Source organism: Poecilia latipinna, unplaced genomic scaffold (assembly GCF_001443285.1).
Source record: "Poecilia latipinna isolate Pla-1442-1.1 unplaced genomic scaffold, P_latipinna-1.0 Scaffold1192, whole genome shotgun sequence".
NCBI classification, from domain to species: Eukaryota; Metazoa; Chordata; class Actinopteri; order Cyprinodontiformes; family Poeciliidae; genus Poecilia; species Poecilia latipinna.
In genome coordinates, this window is record NW_015113808.1 from 1 (window position 1) to 23,205 (window position 23,205).

General features: G+C 37.4%; 1 protein-coding gene across 1 annotated transcript; it reads right to left on the reverse strand.

The window, feature by feature from the left end:
- Positions 1-478: 478 nt before the first annotated feature.
- On the reverse strand, positions 479-21,996 carry rnf144aa (ring finger protein 144aa). Its single transcript, XM_015053670.1, has 6 exons — positions 21,455-21,996; positions 6,123-6,273; positions 5,156-5,260; positions 2,559-2,619; positions 976-1,192; positions 479-691 (listed from the first exon to the last, which is right to left on the reverse strand). Exons 2-6 carry the CDS (start codon positions 6,255-6,257, stop codon positions 505-507), a joined length of 705 nt encoding a protein of 234 aa, XP_014909156.1. The 5' UTR covers positions 6,258-6,273; positions 21,455-21,996; the 3' UTR covers positions 479-504.
- Positions 21,997-23,205: the final 1,209 nt, after the last annotated feature.

Sequence of the window (23,205 nt, forward strand, 5' to 3'; positions counted from 1 at the left end):
GCTCATTAGAGGCCTAAGAGGAACATTGACAAGCTGAAAAGGTTCTTACTACCACCAGGGAGAGAACTAAAACGTGCAGGATGCCGGGCCGACTTTGGGCACCCCTGTATTACAGGATGTTATAAGTGTAATAATCTACTAATAGAACTAGAACTTTTTCATCAATATTAAGGATTTTTTTAAAACTTGAAAACAAGCTCATATATGTAGATTAAGACTTACTTATAAGTTAGTTTTGTGTAAATAAACAGACTGGAATTTCGCTTGGGTTGCTAGGCAACGGGCGGAAGTTTCCTGGGTTTCCTAGGTAATGGGCGGAGTTCCGCTGGGGTTGCTAAGTAACGGCAGAGAGCCAGTCAATAACTAGCAGATTTTCAAAGACACCAAAAAGCATCAACTTGTTGTCAAAAACAGCTGGGTGTTTTTTTATCTCGTCTCTTTAAGTGCTTTGTATTTTTTGAGACCCACATGGAAAAACAAAAACATGAAAAATGTGAATTTTTATTAGTAGTTTCCCTTTAAGGGAAAACGAGGCCAACTCACATCCAAGGACTCCAGGCAGTACCAGCAGAAGGCGTGTTTGCAGTTCTTGCACATCATCTGGGCGCAGCCCTCGTCTCTCTCGATGTAGACTTTACACTTGGGGCAGCGCTTGATGGGGGCGTCGTCCTCTTCGTTCTTATAGAAAGAGCTGGAAACCAGCAGGAACCCAGTTACATTACGTCTGACTCGCTTTTAAAATAAAAGCACATTATTTTAAGATGTGCTTCAAAATAATGTGAATTATTATTTGCAGATCATAATGTAAATAATTGTGTCATTTTTATAAAACAAAAATAATTATTTTAAAGTCATAATATTACAAAAAAAGTTTCAAGATGTTTTACGTGGACAGATATTTATTTCTATCCACACATTTTTACAGAGCTTCAGACTGTTAGTTGTTGTTTTCCTGGTGTTTCGGGGCCCTGGTACCTGTTTTCCCCGGGAAGGAAGGAAGCGATGGGCGGGCTGCTCTCCTGGCAGGCCTGCCCCGGGTGCCAGGCGGCCTTGCAGGCGGAGCAGAACTCCAGGGCGCAGACGGCGCACTGGACCAGCTGAGGCAGAGCCGGGGAGTCGGTTTCTTTCAGCTGGCAGACGGCCTGGCAGCTGGAGGACGGGCACCACGTCCTGCACGGGTCCAACAGAACCTCTGGAGCCACAGCAGTAAATACATCACTGTTTAAAAAACTAAATTATGTCTAAACAGAAATTAATATTGTTTTAATCACTGCAAAAAAGAAAAACTAAACAGTTTCCAAATGAAGGAGAAAGTTAGGAGGTTAGTGCACCAGGCCCACCAACCAGCCGAGGTAAAGGCTCCAACTTCCAGGTTCTTTATTTCAGTCGATCTTTAGAGGATTTCATGAAACGTTTGGGTCGTCATCAGGTTTTATTCTCAAAACAACTTTACTATATTGTGACTTTTCTCGCAGTAAGATGAGAAAAGTCGTAATTATTAAAACAGTAATAAGACTTTTCTCATATTATTGTGATTATTCTAACATTATTATGAGATTATCCATGCATTATTACTATTCATTATTATGGCTTTTCTTGTAGTGCTACAAGAGAAGTAACAGTAATATTACTTTTTTTGCATCATTAAGACTTTTTTGTGTTTTTTTGACTTTACGTAATATGACTTCATTCTCGCAAAGTTACGACTTTATTTTTGTATCGTAACACTTTATTCACGTAATATCACTTTATTGTATGACTTTTTTTCTTAAATAATATTGCTTTTCTTAAATATTACTTTCTCAGCTTTGCCCTAATCCTCCATCGTACGGCAAACCTTCAAACTGCAGAATAATTAATTATAATGTGAACAAAATGTGATGCAATCATTTGTGATTTTATTTTAAAGCTGAATAAATATTTAGGTGACTTAATCAGCTGAAAATGCTTTTTAAACTGTATTTAAAGAATGTTTCTGTCTCTTCTCATTATTTATATTACCCTTGTTTATTTTTCATTACACTTTAAATTAATATTAAATATCTAAATGTCCAAATATGTTAGTAAAACACAGAAACACTATTCAGTTATTCTGTTGGCCGATAAATAAACTGTCTTCCACTCCTTCTACAAACTATTTCAATTATGTGCATCTGCCTCCAAAGACAATTTTCTTTTCCTACTGGGTCAAAGTTCACAGATTGTTGTTCTTCCATTTTATTGCTTCTTCCCCTGTTTTCTCTGCCAAGAACCCCGAGAACACCAGAAGCACGTCCAACTCGTCTGAGACAGAAAAATGTTCTGGCTGTTCTGATCCAAACCAAATTAAGGAAAAAAAAATTCATCTGATTTAACTTCAGACACTGAGAAAAAAAATTGTCTGTCTTTTTATACAGCGTATGGAAATATCTGGTTTTAGCTCTAAATATTCAAGCCTTTAATCAAACATCAGATTACACTTTATTACTAAACTGTCCAGTTTTGTAATAAACACGTGACTGAAATTCAAGCATTTTCAAGGTTTTCAAGGCCCTGTCTGAATCCAGGAATAAACTCACCGCGTTCGAACTGAAGCTTCTTGTACCTCTGCATCATCTCCGCCGCCACCATGCACTCGATCTGCAGACACACAAGGAAATTATTCAGCTGACAGAAATACATCCATCATTTCGGGAATATCATCTTATTAAGCTCCAGTTTTGTTATTTTCTTGCTTCTGAAATCATGAGAAAGTTTAGCTACTGATGCCAAATAATGAAAAAATCTGATGGTATGATTGGAAATTTTATTTTTGCCGTTTTCTTCCCTTTTTGTTCAATGAGAGCTTCAATTAAAAAAAAAACAGTAAATTAGAAAATAAGATTAAGTGACTTGACTGTGTGCAGCTTAGTGATGTTATTCACCGTTTTATATCGGAGGCGTCCTGAAGAAGATTACTTCCACAAATTTCTTAGTTTAAAAAGTTGAAAATTTTAGACTTTTGAACATTTTCTGAGCTTCATAAAAGGGAAAACTCAAATTTCCAAGTTTTCTCTAGAAAATTTCTCAAAGTTCCAGTTTTTTTCTAGCAAATCTTTTAACTTTTTAAACTCAGAAATGTTGAGATTAATCTCTGAAATTTTCTAGAAAATAATTTGGAAATTTCAGATTTTTTACTGCAAATACTTTTGGAGCTCAAAAATCTCAATGCTTTTTCTAGAAAATTTATCACAGCAGTACCACCAAATCAAATTGTAAGTCCATCCCTGGATCTGATTCTTATTTTGTGGGAGGAAATAGAGAGAGGAGCAAACAGGGTTAGCCTCATTTAGTGGTCGATGCATCGAACGTTCAGGCTTTGTAAAGAAGAATCAATTTCACAGCGAAGGACCTGCTGAGAGAAGAGAAAGACAGGCAGGAGTAGCTGGGGTTTCATCAGCTGCAAGTCGATCAGATGCTAATTGATCAGAAACATAATGCTGCGGTGGCAGAACCACGATGAGCCTCTCAGTAAAGAACCGAGCGGATCCGACCCACACAGTCCGGGCGGAGCTGAGCGGCAGCTTTAGAAGGATGTAACAGGTTGCAGAAAGGATTTCTTTGACTTATAAACATGTTGCAATGTGACGACACGCCCCCAGCCGCCTGCTGGAGGGCAAAAAGCAGCTAGCTGACGATGACTAGCCATCAGGTTGTCAACACAACGCGGTAAATCTTAAATATACGCATGACAAAGAAAAAAAAGGATTCAGTGCTTTGCAGCTAATTAGACAACCAGATAAGAAGGTCAGGAAAAATTTAATAAAAAATAAAACAAATAGTGAGGGAAGTAGGTCAGCTATGCTAGCTTGACTTTGAAAACCTTAACATCGAGATGTGCTGCAGAATCTGATAATTTATTAACAATCATAAAATAAACATCAAGCCTCAAAAAATGAAACTGTAATGGACTGAATGATCAGTTCCTTGCGTGGGGAACTGCAGGTTTTTGAATCCTGATATGCTAGTAAAGCTGTTGTAAGCCAGCTGCTATGGCAATGGGCTTGCCACAAAGAGTGAGAAAAGAGGATAATACAGGTGGTTTTCAGTTATGCTTCACTGGTTTTTCTGCATTATTTTCCCTTTACTGCCCAGCACAAAATCATTAATAATATCTACATCTCAAAAATATCAGGAAATATATATTTAAGTCATGTAATACAGATAAATATCAGCTTTTGGCCATAACAGCAATAATAATATCAGATATTAGTCCAATAGTTTGCATTAAAGCAGGATATCTTTATTTGGTACTAAAATAATGATCTTAAATAATTTAAATGCGACAACAACAAAAAACGCTTAGTGAGATGAAATTGTTGAGGCTCATTTTCAAATTAAACCAATAACTAATAATTTATATGAATGAGTGTGTTACCATCAGGTTTCCCCATTATGTGAAAAGCAAAGAACTGAGAACACAGCCATGAGGTACACCAGAAGTTTTCCAACTCGATCAAACTGTACTCAGCACAACTCACAACAACCCACCTTTTCTCATTTACCCAACATAAACACAATTTATCACTTTATGTTATGGATTAAAACCAGGGCCGGACCAAACCTCCATGGGGCCCCAAGCGAAATATGGTTTTGGGGCCCTCTAGTTCTGCTAACAATGTGGACAGGCTGCAATCAGCAGCCTGATCATTAGGTTATTCACACACCTGCTATAAACTTAATGCATCTCTGGCTGTTTATATTATATTCATGTTTAATATAGGATACATTTATTGGCCACCTGATTTATCAACCAGTCGATTTCTGGGACCGATTTACTTAATTTTGGGGGATCGTAATCGGCCGATACTTACATGTGAAGCCCATCTTATCACCTAATCTCTTCTTTGACAGCAAAGGTTTATAAATCAGCCTCTGTCCTCTTCTGCTCTGCAGTGAGACCAACCAGGTCAGGCCTGAACCTTTACAGTTAACAATATTTACCCCACTGTGGCAAACTCACCGACTTTCTTGCTACATTTAGCAACATTTCAGACAACAAAAAAATGTAATCTAAAAAAAAATTCATATCAGCCAAAATCAAAATTAGCTGGTCAGGCTGCTTAGTTTGCTAATGCCTTGGGCCGGCTCTGACTAAAACAAAAACATTTTTGGTGATGACAGTTTTGATTTTTACCTCATTTTCCTGCAAATGTCCTCTTTTAGGGCAGGCAGAGTCAGGACAGCTAATTGCAGTTTCAAGGCCTTCTTTAATCAGGAGCTCCACATACTGCTTCAGGCACTGAAAATGAAAAACCACAGGTCAGAGCTGCATAGAAAGTATTCACACCTCACAAACCTTTTCTCCTCATGTTTCCAGTGGAAATCCTCCAAAATGCTCCGGCTGTGAAACCAGAGCGTCCACAGCCAGGAAAAGTTTAACTTCAGCCTCTATTTAACTTCTTTCAGATTAGAAAAAATTGCAAAGTAAATAGTAGATATCAAGTATCAGATAGCAGAGCTCAGCTCAGACGTGTTTACAGGGTCTCTGCCCTCTGTAATAATCTGTGGTGAGTGAACTCTGGTAACCGCTGCCGCCAGCCGGTTTGAGGAAATGGCAACTAAATTTAGAGCTTATTCTTGGTTAGGCTGTAAAAACCAACGGATGTCACTTTCTTTCTGTAACATCAGATGATAAACCAGAGTTTACTGAAACTATTTTGGTGGTTTTCACTGTGTTAAAATGTCACATTGCTTCATTGAATACACAGAAATATGTCTGGATAAGCCAGAAGTGATCATAAACCAAGATCTTTTTCACATTTTACCTTTTTATCATTAATATATTTTATTAGGATGTTATGTGATAAACCACAAATGTGCTAATAGCGGAGCTAATTTTTGGTTTAGAATTTCAGCATTTTGGTAACTGTAAATTATTAGCACACTCAGTTTCCCTTAAGTTATTTTTTCCAGTTAGATTTGAATGCTCTAGTAGTATAATTCATTTTTCACTTTTAGTAGCTTCACCTAAATCAATGTTTTGGATAAATTCTAATGTGCATGTAACCAAGCTAAATTTAGCTTAGGGCTTTAATGCTTTAGCTAACTTTGTAAACAATTAGCACACTTAGCTTCAACGTGACAGAATCTGTAAAACTCACCAGTGTGCAGAAAACACATTGGCACTGCGTGATGGTGGTCATCTGCTCCAGTGGAAACTCTCCAAGGCACAGTTTACAGGAAACCAGGGGGTCAACGGCCAACTCCCAGGTGGGCCGGTACCGTGCTGTGGTCATCTTCACCTCCACACAGCTGAGACAGGACAGAGGAGAGCCGCCGTTAATGCAAACACAGTATTCACATTATGTTGTTTATGCTGCAGTACATCCAGGGTCGCTGATGTCCAGCCAGTAAAGTCATTTTTGCACATTGAGTATCAATCATCCGTTTAAATGTGAGGCAGAGTGTGATGAAAAGGAAGGCAAAATGTAGAAATAAGAGAAAACAGAAGGATAAAATGGAGAGAACGCAGAAAAAAGCTGGTGTTTATGTTGGAAATGCTAACCTAGAAATAGAGCTAGAATTTCTAACTCCAGATGTTTACAGTTAGCATCGGGACCAAAACTTTTCTCTCAAGAATCGTGTTTCAAAATTAAAAGATGCTTCATTGTCAATTTATACGTCCATTCATCATCTTCCAATTTGTTTTATTTCTATAGCTAATGGTGCTAGCCTCTGCTAATGTTGTCAGCCTCTGCTAATGTCATTAGCTCTAGCTAATGGTGTAAGATCCTGCTAATGGCATAAGCTCAAGCTAATGGCCTCCGCTATGCATAATGTAAGCTCTAGCTGGCTTTAAATCCAGTTAATAACGTTAGATATAGCTAAAGGCACTAGCTCCAGCTAATGGTGTTAGCTCTACCTGATAGCACTAGTTCCTGCTAGTTTCATTAGCTCTAGTTAATGGTGTAAGCGCCTGCTGGTGGCTTTGCCAATGGCGTTCAACTCTGCTAATGTCGGTGCTCTAGCTAATGGCATTATCTCCATTAGCTAGATTTATTAGCTAATGGAGTTAGCTCCTGCTAGTTTTATTAGCTCCAGTTTACATAATAAACCATAGATTACAAGCCGATCATGTTAGTTTGGTTCAACAGATGTCTCGTGTCTAAATGAAAGGATGTTTGCGGCCTGACCACATCGACCTGCATGACCTTCACATATTACGGTATTTTTAACATTTTTGATATTTTTGAAGTAACTTATGAGTTTTTTCGTATCCCAAACACCAACTTTTAGGTTAATATAAAAACTACAACATATTCAGGCCAACATGTTCCAGTGGTCATGGATCGCTTGAGGGAAAATAAGGGAAAAGGAGAGGACAGAGGCATTTATGTTTGTCTCCACTTAATCCGTGAGTTAAAGATGTGCTTTGTCAGATTAAGCCTCATGGACTAATAAATGCACTCTGGAGTGAGTGAGCGCGCACACAAACCGGCCCTTTATATGCAGCGTGACACCAGTTTTCCTGCATAAACACCCAACGTCAGCCATGTTCCGCTTCATTTCAAACAACACACTTTGTGGCATTAAAGAAGAAAACAGCTCAAAGGCTTTGGAAAATCCTGTGGTCATCTACAACAGCTATCTAAGCCCACTGTGAAAATTCACTTTGCATTAAGTAACATGGCTGCTCCTCTTTCTGAGAGCCGGAATGGGTTATTTTGGGCCGTCTCGTCTCAGCCTGCAGCTGAGCGCAAACAGCTCCCACTCTGCTGTTTACAGGAAGTGGTCCTGCGCTCTCAGCGTCAGCACTATCAACCTCTCCCCTTGCTGCCTAGCAACCAGCCGGAGGAGGATTTCAGAGATGGAGGAGGCAATGAAGAAAGATGAAAAACCACAGATCAGTCTGCGTCAGTTTGCTGGTTGGCAGCAGAGGACAAAGAACGGGAGGAGAACGAGGTTCAAGAGTTCACAGCACCAATCTGTGGGCTCGTGCTGCGTCCATGTGCGACCCGGTAAGGCAGGAGGAAACAAGGAAACGGGCCGGATGTCGTCCAGAACCGATCCTCTACTTCAGTCACCACAAAAGATTCATATTTTAATATCTATTAATTAAAAATGGAAGAAAAAGAAAAGCTAAATGTACAAGCCTAAATTAAAATTGAGCTTATTCAGACCTTTGTAAATTAAGTTTATATTTTTTATGATGATTTAAGATCATCAGGATAAAACTAAAAACTTTTTAATGAGTTGCAATGCGTTTTTCTTCATCAGTGGAGTGTTGTGCAATAAGCACACACAGAAGCACTCTAAATCTGGTTCTCTGCATACCAACATCTAAACAAATATCACTTTGGCCTCATCTGGTTGATTCAGATACTCTGTAGGAAACTTAATGAGTTACAGTACATTGTTCTTCAGCAGTGGAGTATTGTGAAGTTACTATGGGCCCCAAGTGGTTCTCAAAGAAACACTGATCACTTCATAAAGGTAAATCTAGGTTTTGCAGCATTAGAGGCCTTTAATAGGCCATTTATTAGGGCTAAATCAACTGTGAACCTGCACTGATAGGCAATGCTAACAGATTTCTGCTTTTTTCCCCGTTGTTTTCAATTCTCTAAAGCAATTTGATAACATGATCAAATCTGACTGATACCTATTTCTCTGTTTTTAAACAAAACCTCGATGTTTTTTTGGATTACTTGTCATCTTCTGTGTACAGTATAACCGAGTAGAGATGCAGCAACTTTTCTGCGTTGGGCAACTTTCCACCCGCCACTCTAAGCAGTGAGTCAGTTCCTGGTTGACTCTGCAACATATCTCATTTAATAATGAACTCTTCCTCCTTCACATTTCTTCATCATGTGGTCTGTGGGAGGACTGCGGAGAAAACTCCACACCTCGGCTCTGACTCATTCAGATCCTCATCCGTTCGTTCGTTTCCAGGCTTCGTGTTGATCAACATGAAGCAACCAGCAGTGGGGATGCTCCGCTATGAGTTTATAAAAACTTAACGACCAATCAGGGCGGAGAAGTGAACCGAAGAGGGAAGAGTGTGGTTTAGAAAGGAAATGACATCAGATTACATCATTTATTTAAAATAGAGATTCGCAACCAGACATTAAGTAAGCAAGTCATTTTATTTACGCAGCAGCAGGGCTGAACTAGACTGTGTGACTTGGGGCCCAACTTCCTGTTCAGACCAACACTGAAAACGTTTCAATCCAGATGGATTCTGGGAAACGGAGTCAAACTTGACTAGCTAAGCTTAAAAACAATCAATGATATATCAATATCAATATCAATAGATAATACATCTGACAGAATATTCACTGAACTCTGATCCAGAACCGCATAGCATTCTGGGAGATGCAGGCAGAGGAAAAGCCTCATCCTGGCCTTTCATTATAGGTTAGTTTTATTTCCTCATGACTTTTTGTTTGTCTAATTCAGTTAGTTTTAAGTAGTTCTTAAGAGTGAGATTTCTAAAAACAAAGGAATCTAACGTTGCGTTTCATTTTTACGTTTGGAAGCTCATTTCCTGTCACATAACCAGAAAAGCCGGTTTTTGACATTTCTCTGACATTCGGAAAAACTTACTTAATTTACCATAACTCCGGTTTTACTTGGCCTATTAACACAATTTAAAAACTGGTGTGTAGTTTATAATGTGCACTTTAAGCACAAGTTGAAAGTGAGACTGAGGGAGGCGGAGTCTGGCTGCTACGCCATCACAAACCAGACATGTAAAAAAGATGCTATAAGGCTATGGACCACTATGTTTTAATGGATCGATACTCGCGGATGAAAAATCGATACATTCCGAGGGGGGGAAATATCGATACATATCGTAGAATCGATTTAATTATGCAGCCCTAATTGATATTGACTAATAATGCAGCCATATCGTCCAGCCCTGAAAAAAAACAAAAAAACAATAAACAAACAAAAACAAGATTAATACATTAGAAAACAGGTAGTTTCCCTCAACAGGGAGCAGCCTGTGGGTCTCTATGTCGGATGAATGGGCAGGTCAGGGTAAAAAGTAATAAAAAATAATCAATAAGGTAAGAGCTGGGAGTCAAATGCAATCCTAAGTGGTTGTCCCCATGTGTCGGTCATCACTCTGAAAGGCTGCTCTTATATTAACAAGCTGCAGCATAATTTATGACCTAACGACTTAATGGCCCAGACAGAAACCCACAAACATGCATTAAAACATGTGGCGCTATGGAGGCATGGAGGGCACCAAGACGGACAAAATAAATTAATTTATATACATTAGCAAAAGCTAACAGTTCTAAGAAATGTGACTGTTTTTGTATTTATTTTATATTGGAACAAAAAATATTACTTAAAGGTTCTGAGTTAAATGTTTAACCCAGAACCTTTTTTTAAGTAAAAATCAAGTTTATTTGCATACAAACCAATTCAAAAATGAAAATAATGTTGCTGTAACTCATTAATTCTTCAGAATTATTGTAGATAGTGATGGTTATTATCAGGACAAATCTCTGTAGCAGTCTGTGTTACAGTGAAAGCAAAGAAGCCTCTGACTGAAGACACTGTTCAGAGAGTTTTACAGGAAACTAAAGGAGAAGTTAGGAATTAAATATACCAGAAGTTCACTGCAGATTTAGTTAAAAATATTCCCGATTTTCATCTCCTCATCTTTCCAGATAACTTTTAACAAACAAAAGTTTGCAAACAGATTTTTTATTAGTTCATATAAATTAAGCTGTGGTGGAACAAAAGGTTGACTGAATATTAACTGTGCATAAAGATTTCATTTCTACATCCTGCAAACCAAAAACTTTCCCAATTTACTGCATTTTTAAAATAATATTGCTTTTTGTTTACTGCTGTGGGAAACATTAAAGAATATTGAACATTTTCAGCTGAGTTGACGGTTTCCAGAGTGAAATTATATAACAGGACATCACAGTATTGTGTAAGACTCTGTTTATGTTCCTCAGCTCCACTGAATGTGGAAGCAAACTGCAGAGAGAGAGAGAAAGAAAGGGATCAGTCCATTTCCCTCCTGCACAAAACAGACGCCACTCAGCTGCCGCCATGTTGGACAGGGCATGGAGCGCGAGACAACGAGGAAGCATTCCTGACAATAATCTATGAGAAGTTCATCAACGAGCTTTCTTTATTTCTAACCAGAATGAAAATGAGTATTAAATAAGTTAATTAAATTATCTAAATGACATATTGAACGTAAATGAGACCCAGATCAGCGGCTCGCTCGGTGAGAAGGCCATTATTCTGTAATAAGCGGCTCCTCCCTTGCCACTTCCTTCCTGCTTTTCCATCCCTTTGGAATAAATAAGTGGGAACGCTACGTTTCATCTGCGCCGTTTCCTCCTGCTGGCGAGATTTCTAAGACTGTTGGCTCACCAGGAGGACATTTATTATAAACGCAATGAAAAATTCAATGTTTTTATGTAGGGGTGTCCAACGTGTGGCCCAGGGGCCATTTGTGACCTTTTGACGAATTCTGTGTGGGCGCCGACTGTAATTCAGGAATGGCACAAACGTGGCCTTCCTGCACTTCTTGTAATTTTCTTTTATGACGGCAAATTTTTAACTTCTAAAGCTGAAAATATTAAGTACAACACAAAGATTTTTTCTTCATGTTGGCCCCTAAATTCTTCCACCTTGGGGATTTTGGCTCTTCATGCAAAAAGTTTGACCACCCCTGCGTTAGGATGCGTTCACTCCAGTCCTGTTCAGTCCGTTTCCAATGAAGTCCGGTTCGGTCGGGGCGGTGTGAACGCGAAGTCAACCAGAAAAAAATAAAACCTGGTTCAGTTCAGCTGAACTCTGGTTTGAGTTCATATGTGAAAGCCAAGCGGACCAAAGCAGGAAGTGGACTACAACGCACAGCATTCTGGGTAAATACAACGAAACAAGCATGCTAGCTAGTGGTTTTTACCAAGGTAAACAGAAAAAAGCTTAACAAAGTTTGACGTCCGTTTTGAAGTTACGCTCATCGGCTGTTAAAAACTAAGCAGTTTAGATGTTTATTATTCTTGCTCTTATTTTGAAGTCCATTTACATAGCAGCTCTGTTTCCTCCCCTCAGGATCGCCACCCGTAAAGCAAATGATACTTGTTTGGTATCCAGAATGTGCCGCATTTTGTTGAACAGTAAACTGTTTAAAATCTATTCTGGCAAAATCGGCCACAGTTTGCAAAACTATAAAACTGAAAGTGTGAGTTAAATCTCCGTTCCAAAGAATCACTTCCTGAAGCAAACAGGCAGATGTCTAATTAGTCCTGTCACAATAAGTCAATTCATCACATGATAAATTAAAATGAGCTCAATAATTTCCATTTGAATGATTTATCGTTTTTCTCCTTCTACAAAATTGGATAATAAAAATCTTCAGTCTGGAGTTTTTGTCTTTTTTCGAAGGACAATTTTGTTTACAGACTTCAAAATATATTCTAATTGTTGTTTTGTTTATTTATGTTGCATATTTAAAATATCTTCCAGTTCCAGGGTTACATGTTCATAATAAATGAAAGTTTATTGCATTATTTTGCCATTAGCTTTATATCATTTATCGCAATAACTTCTGTGACAATTTATCGGCCAAATTATAACATTTAGAGGGAGATATACTATGTCGTGATACGTTCTGTATTACAGAAACCTTATTATAACTGGACACAGCCTGTTAAAACCTAATAAAATAACAGGAAGCGAATGCCTAAATGAGACAAAGCAGATAAATATATTTCCACCAGTTTGGCCAGAAAGTTCACTTTACAGGAAGGAAGTGAACAGTTAAACGTGAAGAGCCAGCGGTGAAATCAGCTGGGCTGTCGTTATGTTTGCCACCTGCCACAGAGAAAACAACCAAACAGGTTAATTATCATGTTAATGGCTGTGTGCCCAGTTTGGCCCACGCAGGCAGCAGGATTACAGGATTCACCCGACTCAGCAGCGGCGCAGCAGCAGCTTCCTGCAGAAACCCGAGAAACGGGCTTTCCTCTCCTAAAAACTGACATGGATTTAAGGTTTTATGACAATATTTTGTGGTATAATTGTTACAAAGATAAAAGTGAATGCATGCACCGCATCCGTTTTAAAACTTACTTGTCACTTCAACCATTTATTTTTACCACTAAGCTGCACACATTAACTTTACATTAATTATATTTGAAATGTATCGATTTTTAATGATATTTTCAGTGAACAAACAGTGGAGAAAGTAGTCAAACTAAGAATCCTGATGATATGGACATAATTAACTGGAATTTATTGTGACAAAAACAAATCAAAATTCTTATAATTAGAAATTAATTAAGATAAATTTAATTTTAACAAATTTAAAAAATAAAAAGTTTCTCAAACTGTTGTTCTTGATGTTATGCAAAATAAACTTGACATCTTTAACTTTATTTGGTGGCACTATTGTGATAAAAATTATGATAAGGCACTATATGTTACTTATTTTTTAGATAATCAATAGTGGTGCCGACATTTATTGATGTTCTCGTTGAACAAAAAGTGGAGAAAAATACAAAATTCAGGACCTGAGTACAGATTAAGAAAATGATATCAGACAAATAAAAAAAAGTGATTTTTAAAAAGGAAAAAATAAATTGATGCAGAATAAGACAGAAACTGCCAACTTTCTTAAGATTTCTGTCTTAAATACTCATTTAAATTGGTCTTATTTAATTTTTGGGCTACAATTAGCAAAAATAACAGATTAAAGTTGCAGCTAATTACTATTTTATTAATTTATTATTCTGCCAATTAATAAGAGTTGACAAATTCTGCAGATTTTTCTTTTAACCAACTTATCTTATACAATATACAAGAAAATCCAAATAATCAAATAATTCAGCTCCTATTTTAAACAACAAAATAAGAATTTTCCCCCTAAATGCAATAACAGAATTTGCTTAGTGAACAATTGATTAATTGCAGCAAAATATGAATCTGCAGCTAATAATATGAAAAGCTCAGCCCTTTCTGTTTGACTTTACATCAGTTATTTTTCAGATTAACCAATTAATAATGAAATAAAACAAGATTTTATTAGTTTTATTTTTTACTGAATTTGATCCAGGTGAAAGTAAAGCTGCCCGTTTGTTTCTGGGTAGGACACATTTACAGACAAAAAAAGGTTTTTCCTCATAAATGTTTATATTGTTGTCCAGTTTTGGCCTAGTTAAAGCTCTGAAGACATTGTTCTGACATCAAAACGTCACATTATAGAGTCTGCATTCTCCAGTTAGCGATTAATCGCTCACTAAATTAGCTAACGATTATTCCACTAATTGATTAATCGCAATTAATCGTTTCAGGACTATTTGAAAAACATCGCTCTGTTTCTAAGGACTCTAAGGAGCTTGAATTTTGAAATTGAATGACAAAGTGAATTGGTAGAGCTTAAACGTTGCTAAACGTGCGTCACATCTCCCGGTTGTGTTACGTAACTCCACACAGGAAGTCCAGAAGGAGCGCACTTCCTTCAGAGATGCGTCGCTGCTCATGCAGTTGTCTCCTCGGCTAAGTGAAGACGACAGGAAGTCCACACTCGGCCTGCTCCTACTGACGGACGCGGAGAGCAAAGGGTCGACTCTGCTGCCAGCCTGGAGTCCCTGCAGCTCCAGCTATCGGCACGCTGCAGCCAAAACTAAACCTTCTGCGCTCATCTGGGAGAGCTGGGCGATACGAACCTGACATTTATCACCGTACTTTGTCTTATTTTTTAGGCTGCATATCCATTGACCATATTATTTACGTCTCGCATGAACAAACTTATTTAAGCTCATTTTTTTGTTATTTCGACAAAAGTTTGACATATTTGTAATGGAAACGCAGTTTGTGCATCACCACAAACACAAATATTAGTTTTAAAATGTTTCTTTAAGACACCAGTCACATAAAGATGTGAGATTTTATCACTAAACTTAACATTTATGTTAAAACTTATTGGTATTTATTTATGTTTTCTTTGAACAAACAGTGGAAAGTCGTAAAACTATAAATCCTGACAATAAGTTGTCATTAATTAGGATTAGTCGACAATGATACATCAAAATTCTTATTATAAGAAATGTATCACGATAAATGATAAACGATACAATAAGTATAGAAATCATGACGATATAGGAGACAAAAAATAAGCAGTTTGGTTTCATGGAGGAATAAAAACTAATAATTTATCTTCATAAAAGCGTGACTGTAATCTGCATCTGTGACACTGTGTTTTTCTCCCAGGGTCTGACATTTGGTTCCTGTTGTGAGACATAATATGGGATCATTTGCAAACAGCAGAAGGAAATGAGATCTGCTCAGAAATATTCAGTAAAGGCTGATTTTAATCAGCGGAGTGAGCCGGGTCGTCTTGCTCCAGGAAACGGAAGAAAGATGCAACAAGAGGCTTGTTCAAGTACAAAAGGTTTGATCCTGAAACTGCATCAAACCTTCGGAAAAATAAGTCCAGAACTACCAAAATGTAGAAAAAAACGACGTGCAGGGAGTAAGAGGTTTAACTAAAACATGACATAAGATTCAGACATGTATAAAATAAAAACAGGTGTATACCAAGGCACAGCTCTTGGTCCATCTCTTTTCAGATTTATTCATTTATTCATATTCATGCTTGTGTTTAGATTTAGAGCCAAAGCCTGATCAGAACTAAAATTCAGACTGGGTCAGAGTTTCATGTATTAAGCCTGCATACAGCACAGAAAAAACTAACCAAAAATGAAAAGAATATAAAGTTGGGTTAGTTTATTAAATAAATAGAAGAAGAGACGTTTTGTCCTCAGGTGCAGAAGTTAATTAGACTATAACGCATGTTATAGCGCATGTGGCTCCGCTCCCATCAGTCACACATCCCAGATTTCCTCTCGACTCATCCTGCGGTTACAACAAGCGACAAAATGGAGCAAAAAACTGAAACATTTACAAAACTAAGGTCTGGAAACATTTCCAACTCTAAGAGCAAAAAGGCTGGAACGTCAAAGACCGGTTGGAAAAGTAAAGAACTGAAAATAATGTCCAATTATTTTGTTGTATTTTCACATTTTCTGTCAACATTTTACGCTTTTTAACACAAAAGCACAGTTAGCTGCTGGTGAACTGCCGTACTGCTCCAACAACCAGGCTTAGCAAGTTTTCAGAGGGAAACCTTGAGGTCACTAATGTGTTTAATAAAAAACTGAAACAATAAGAGTGTGTGCCGCAGAGCGCCGTCATTCTGCGGGACAATAGAGTCTTCATGGTAAGCAGAGGGGAGAGCGCCACTCCAACAGAGAGACACTCACAGGCTAATCCGTGGCGCAGCGTCCAGCGCTCACACACACTAATGCTCACACACACTAATGCTCACACATACGGCCTGAACTGTCCCAGGAATCACCCACCCAGGATTTTCAGACAAAACAAGAGTCTGCAGTCAGCCTGACCCCAGATTCTCATTCACAGAGAGCACAGCGAAGAGTTCACGACGATGGACGAGATACTGTGTGGAACGACTGTGATAACGATAAAGATTTTGATTAAAAATAATATCTGATACTTATTTTTAGGTAATAAATAGTTTTGCAGGACAGCGGCAGCATTTATGCCACCATACACACAAATATTGTTAATGAAATAATGTAACATATTTGAAACATGTTTCAAATATGTTACATTATATGAAAAGAAAAAAGGAGTACATTTCCGTCAAGTTTCAGAAATTTTCTAGAAAAAAAACAATGAAATCTTTCCTCCAAATGACAAAACTCAGAAATTTTCTAGAAAATCTACAAATTTGAAAACTTAAAAATTTGCTAGAATAAAGTGAGAATTTTTTAGAATAATCTCAGAAATTTTGAAGCATAAACTTTGAATTTTTGATTTCGAAACATTAAAGTTATAAAGCTATAAAAAATAAACTTTTGAAAAATTCTAGAAAAATTCTAGAGAAAACAGAAATGTTGGAGCTTGAAAAGTCAAAAATTTTCTCAAAAAATTTCAGAAGTTTTGACCTTAATTGCAAAAAATTTGTAGACAAATCTCTAAATTTACTAAGTTCAAAAAGTTGAAAAATTGCAAGAAAAAACTCAGAAATTTATATCTAAAGCTCAGAAATTTTCCAGAAAAAATGTGGAAATTTCTGGTTTCAACAGTCAAAAATTTTCCACTTTTGAAACTCAGAAATTTAAATTTTTTTTCCAAATTTTCTTCTAGAAAGTTTATCAGATTAATCTCAAAATTTCTAATATTTTCATTGTTTATTTACTCTGTTTTTTATCTCTCTATCACTGTTACAGAAATAAGCTTCTTCAGGAAACCACTTAAAAAAACTAAAACTGGTATTTTAACATTGACTGATGATTAATCTCACTAAGCTGCATTTAAATCTCATTTTCTGATTTACCAATATTTATCATTGAACAAAATGGGAGAAAATATCAAACACTTCCAATCATGGTGTCATTTTTTAAATTTAACATCCATAACAGAAATTTTGCAAGACAATGATAAATCAAAATGAAGAAATCAGGACATATTTTACGGGTCTCAGGGAAACCGTGGGAGGAGGAAGCTTCGACCTGACGTAGGAAAGGGTTCAACTTCCTGCTGGGTTCGCCGCAGACACACAAAGGATGTGAACCCATCAAACGAGAGGAAAGGAAACCCCTTCAAAGGTCGACGGAGAGCCGAAAACAGCACCCGAAACTTAAATCAGAGCAGGGAGCTGCGGTGTGAGAAGGCACTGAGCCTCCCTTTGAGGCCTTTTGTTCCAAATCACAGCGGCATTTAGCCGAACACAAACTGGACCGTCCAGGTTTGATCCAATTTCCATCCGGTTTACTGGAAAACCGAGAATTCAAATGTTCAAAGATTTAGAATATTGGTATTTAAAGTTGAGTAAGATGCCAGGGTCAGGTCTGTCATAATAAGCAATAAATCAGTTCATCCAGTAAAATTTGTGATTGTGACAAATTTTTAGTAGTTTCAAAATGCCAAAATACTGAGAAAAAAAAAAAAAAAAAAAAAAAAAAACACTTTTAACCCGGGAAAATTCACATTTAAAACACTGACTGAAAACCTGAATGAATGATGTGAGTTTATGTTTTATACATCTGAAATTATGGGATGGTCTCATAAAAGGGAGGGACTGATTTAAATGTGAAGATGCTTCAGTTCACATGACTAATGTACAGAGGCCATTAACACGATGATTTATTCATGTTTTGGCCAACATGTGATCCGTCCCAGATGAGAATCCAGTCCTGGACCAGCAGGTTGCCATGTTTGTATGTTGGGACACAGAAAACATTTATGATATTAATTATCCGACATCGGTCCAAATTTTCATATCAATGCAAATCTAGCTGCAATATTTAACTTTTTTCCTCTTTCTCCTCTGTTCTTCCATCATACTTTAAATCGGGGTGTCCAAAGTGTGGTCAGGGGGCCCCAAATGGCCCTTACCACCAATTTTTGGTGGTCGCTTGTCTGCATTTCAAAAATGCTACCAATTTGGCCCTGCAGTGGGTAGTTTGTCAACTTTTTAGCACAAGAATTTCAATGACAAATTTAATTCTTCTTCAACGGAAACTGTTAAGCACAGAGCACTTTTAGTTTAATTTTAATTTTAAAGTAAATTACTTTTTGTTTTAAAAAGAATTACTAAATAAATGATTAGAGTACATTATTTTTTCTATTAACGTTGGGTAGCAGTTGTTTTTTAATTGTGATATAATAATTTTAAAAAAGTAATTAAAATAATAAACACGAACCAGTAAAAGTCAAAACAAACCCAAAATAAAACAAAACACACAAAAAAACCACATCAAATATTTCCTCACTGAAGCAGGTGGATAAAAGGTAAATAAATAAAAAAATAACAGAAAAGAACAAACAAACAAAAAATAAATTAATTAAACACAAAACAAATAAAATGGGGCAGTTAAAGGGATTAATATATAAACTAAATGTTTTTTTGTTTTTTTTTTGGTAAACCACCCCAAAAAGTTAGGAAGCTGTTTTTATTAAGACCAAAATAAAACCACTTTGTTGCTTAATTAAATTATTGCGTGTTTAATTTATTACCGAGCAGATAAAAGTAATCCAGAGAAAAATTATTTTGGTTTTTAAGTTGGAAAAACTATAAATTTTAAGCAGTTTTGGCTTGATTGCTCCATTTCTTGAGTCTGCATACTCTGTTTCTAAATTAGTTGATTACTTCAATGACCGATTAATCATGATTACTCCGATTAATCGTTTCAGCCCTGCTGCTCGTCCTGCTCTCAGGAAGCCATTGTGTGTTCTCCTCATACCACTGAACTCTGCAGGCTCCCAGCCACGCAGCATTACTGAAATGCTAAATCTTGGAAAGTGTCAGCCGGTCAGCAGATTCCAAGGAGCGTTGCATAACGGCCGTCTCATTTTACCTGCGAGAGCTGCTGCCAGGCAAAAAGCACGCATGCATCCCATGATGCTTCACCTGGAACCCGGCGCCACCCTCATCATTTCAAACCCCCAACAACAGCAACACACCGGAACGTTGCATAAGCAGACAGACAGACGGACCCTGAAGACGGTCTGTTCCACCTTTGGGTTGAATCCACGGCGGAAGAAAGGAGCGATTGAGCCTCGTTACCTAACCAGGTAACATCAGACATGCAGAGCTGGGAAGATACTCAACTACATCTACTGAATACCATCTTTGAACAAATGTACTTTTAGGAATATTTCTACTACGCTGTAATTTGAGTAATTTTATTATGAAGTATCTCTAATCTTATTTAGGTAAAATTTCTGTGTTTTTTACCCACTGAATGACAAACAAACATGTTTTAACCAGAAACTCATCAGACACACACTGGCAGTTCCTGTTAAAGTTTAAAAAGTTTTTATTGACAGAAACTGATTTAGAAAAATGTTGTTACTTTTTGTTAGTTATATGAATTACTGTCATTTTCTCCTTAAAATAGCAAAATTTCCACTTAACTTTACATTTTGGTCTGTTTGATGATTTAATTCTTAAATAGTAAATGATTTATAATTTGATCAATTAGTCAGAACTTGAGTAGATTTTTAACAAATACTTTTTACTTTAACTTGAGTAAAAATATGTTGAAGTAGTTGTACTCTGTCGATGGTGTAATTGTTGGGTACTCTGCCCTCCTCTGCACCCGACAGGCCGTGAACTGGGAGTAATTGGGTCCCAGTGGGTCAAACAGGTTTCCAATCTGCTTAACGCTGAGATTGCTCTCCAGGCCAAAACTTATTATCAATACCTGTGAAGGTGGCAGCTACACATTTTCTTTCTAGCGGTTTGGAGACTGATCAACGATCTTTATAGAGGCGCTATTATGTGTTTACAGGCACATGGTGCCATTTTATAGCACAATCAACCAATTATCTTAGCTTCAGTTGTTATAAATATGCTACAAATATGAGTCAAAAGAAATTTGACTTTGTAGTTTGAAATTGGGCCTCTGTCTCTTTAAGAAACTCCCGCTCTTTCTGAATCTCTGCCTTCAGGAAGTTATCACAACATGGCTCCTCTATTAACCCCTTAACGTTTTTTCCAGCGTTGCTCTGAGAAGTACCTCCTATAAGGACAGCAGTTCCACCAGGTGTTTGCTAATTGCTGTTGGCTAGTCTGAAGGAGCTGACAGGGGGCGGAGCTCCGCCTCGAAGGCGAGGCTGGGTCCAACCAGGCACAACTGAATGGTTGCCATGGATAAAAGAATCAAAGCAACAACTGCAGGTCTGTGTTTGATGAGGGAAAAGCACTGTGATGGAAAGAAAAACAAAAATCTATTTTACTTCATTCGGCCCTTTACAACCTGCTAACGCTGATTATGCCCAATATTTTTGTGTGAAGAGTTGCTAAATGTAGCAACAAAGTCAGCAGGAAAGAGCCTTTTTTCCCCCTGTCCTACCAACACAAACGTAAACAGAGAATCTCACTTTAATATCAACGCAAAATGAAAGGTAGCATCAAAATGTTAAGTGGAATAAAAATGTTTTTTGATTGTGCAAAGTGTGGTGACTATGGTTGCCACGATAATAAAAAACATTGGCTGGACGATAAATTGTCCAGAAGTCGTTGCGATAATCGATCACATCATCATAGACCAAAAAAAGCTAGTATGAAAATTAATCGATTATTTGTTACAGCCCTAGTTGATTTTTAATCACATATTTTGCTAAAGTCCGCAGAACCAGAGAACCAGTTCAGCTGGTAATGACAGCATGGATGTCGCCTGCTCTTTGGAATGGAAATGTCACGGAACTGAACGACCTTTCAGATCCATTCCGTGTCCCATGATGCTCCTAAAACCTTCGGAATGATTCTTTCTGGGGTCATTATGAACACCGAAGAACAGCAGATTTCAGGGAGGGAAAGTGGAGGATTGGAGAAAACGCAGAGCTCTATAAATAAAACCAAATTAGCAGCTCGAAGAGCTCCCGCTGCGCTACGGTGGATGAGAGCTGAAAGCCTTACCTGGTCTCAATAGTTTGACCTCAGGAGGGTTGAAAAGATGATCTCCTGAATTGGATTAACGCCGCCGAGCCGTCAGTCAGTCAGTCAGGCGGAGGGGGAGGGCAGCCGCGGAGGGGTGATGCCCATCCTCACGTATCCGAGTCCGGGCCCTGACGAGGAGCAACAACCTCCGAAAACAAGCAGAAGCAGCGGGGAGGGGAGTCCGGGCTGCAGCTGACCCTCTCCTCTCCGGCGGGGAAGGGGGTTGTTTTCACACCGCGGAGGCTCCAAACTCTCGATTTCCGGGGAGGAAGAAAGCGACGTCCAGCCGTCAGGATGCGACGCAGATCCCGCAGAAAACAACGGACTATCCTACTGCAAGGAAATCCGGGGGCGGCGTGTTTACCTCCCCTCCGTTCCTGCTGCCGTTCTCGGTGGGGAATCAGCTGCTGCTCGCTGAAGAGACGCCATTTGTCTACAAGGAAAGGCTGCCAGTGCGCAACACTGCCGCCCACAGGCGAAGTCAGGACCTGCAGCTCTTTACATTCCGGACAGCTCCCTCTCCTGGCTGAATGGTTCCATTACACCAGTTTAAGGCTCAGATCATTTTGGTACCTTTTTGCAGTTTTGTTTCGGAAATTGAATTATTTTTATTCACCATTTCCAAGAGTACAAACAACAAAGCTGTAAACACATATAAATCACGGAATATTTCTGTCATCATGTCTGTAATATCTGATTTTTTTTTCATATTGATGTATTTACTGTAGAAAAAAAGGATAATTTTGGAAAATAAAATAAGATAATTCTTTATTATTCCGACATTCTAAAAAATTTAAGTTGATATTCCAAAAAAAGAGCGGCAGAATTGAAAACAGCAGGTAGAAAAAACACAATGCAAGCTATCTGACAATATAAATATGAAAAAAAATATAAATATGTATGCATAATAATACATACAAATTATATTTATATTGGTCAGATATTAAATAAAACTGAAAGTAACTAAATAATTGTAAACAAAATAAATAGAACAAAAATAATATGTTTAAATCAAGGATAATTATTTCTGTATTTGTTTATTTAATCATTTCCCACTCCAGTTCATCAAAACATCACAAACTTTTGTGACTCTTCCCTCCATTAAACTCATATCTGGCCTGCTGGTGTGGCGTATGTTTGAGTTTGATAAACAAAACTGGCAGTAAATTATCTTATCTTGGGCAGTAACTCTATGGACAGCTGGGAAACATAAATTATTTAAACATGGAGAGAGTTACATATGACCTATATGGTATTAACACCTGAATAATTCGAGGTGTAAACAATAATTTTATCATTTAATTATTTGAGATTTACTAAAAATATCTTCATATCATACTGTCACAATTTTTCAACATTTAGCATATTTCTAATAGCATGACATTTAGTCAGCAGTGCTAAAAAGTATTAAACATGCATCACATTTGGAGCTGATGTTTAGTGAATGCAAATTATGTTTTTACTTCTACTTGATAAGATAAAAAAGTGAAAAACGACTCACATTATGAATTTAAAACAAAAATTTAGTTTGGAACTAGATATTCAACCTGCTAACTAAATATTTAATTTTTGCAAAACTATTTGTTTAAATATTTTGTTTGAAAATGTGACATTTATAAATGAATGAATATCATGGTGAAAACATGACTTTGAAAAATGAACTCCCGCTTTTTTTTCTCTTATAACAAGCTAAATAACCCAAATTATTGACAGTATAACTAAAAGCATGT

Bases quoted from the DNA above. Each gene is read 5' to 3' on its own strand.
- rnf144aa (XM_015053670.1), bottom strand. From the start codon at position 6,257: ATGACCACAGCACGGTACCGGCCCACCTGGGAGTTGGCCGTTGACCCC. The intron at 2,620-5,155 runs GTAAAAATCAAA...GTGTGTCTGCAG, and splicing joins GACATTTGCAGGAAAATGAG to ATCGAGTGCATGGTGGCGGC. The intron at 692-975 runs GTACCAGGGCCC...GCTGGTTTCCAG, and splicing joins TTCCTTCCCGGGGAAAACAG to CTCTTTCTATAAGAACGAAG.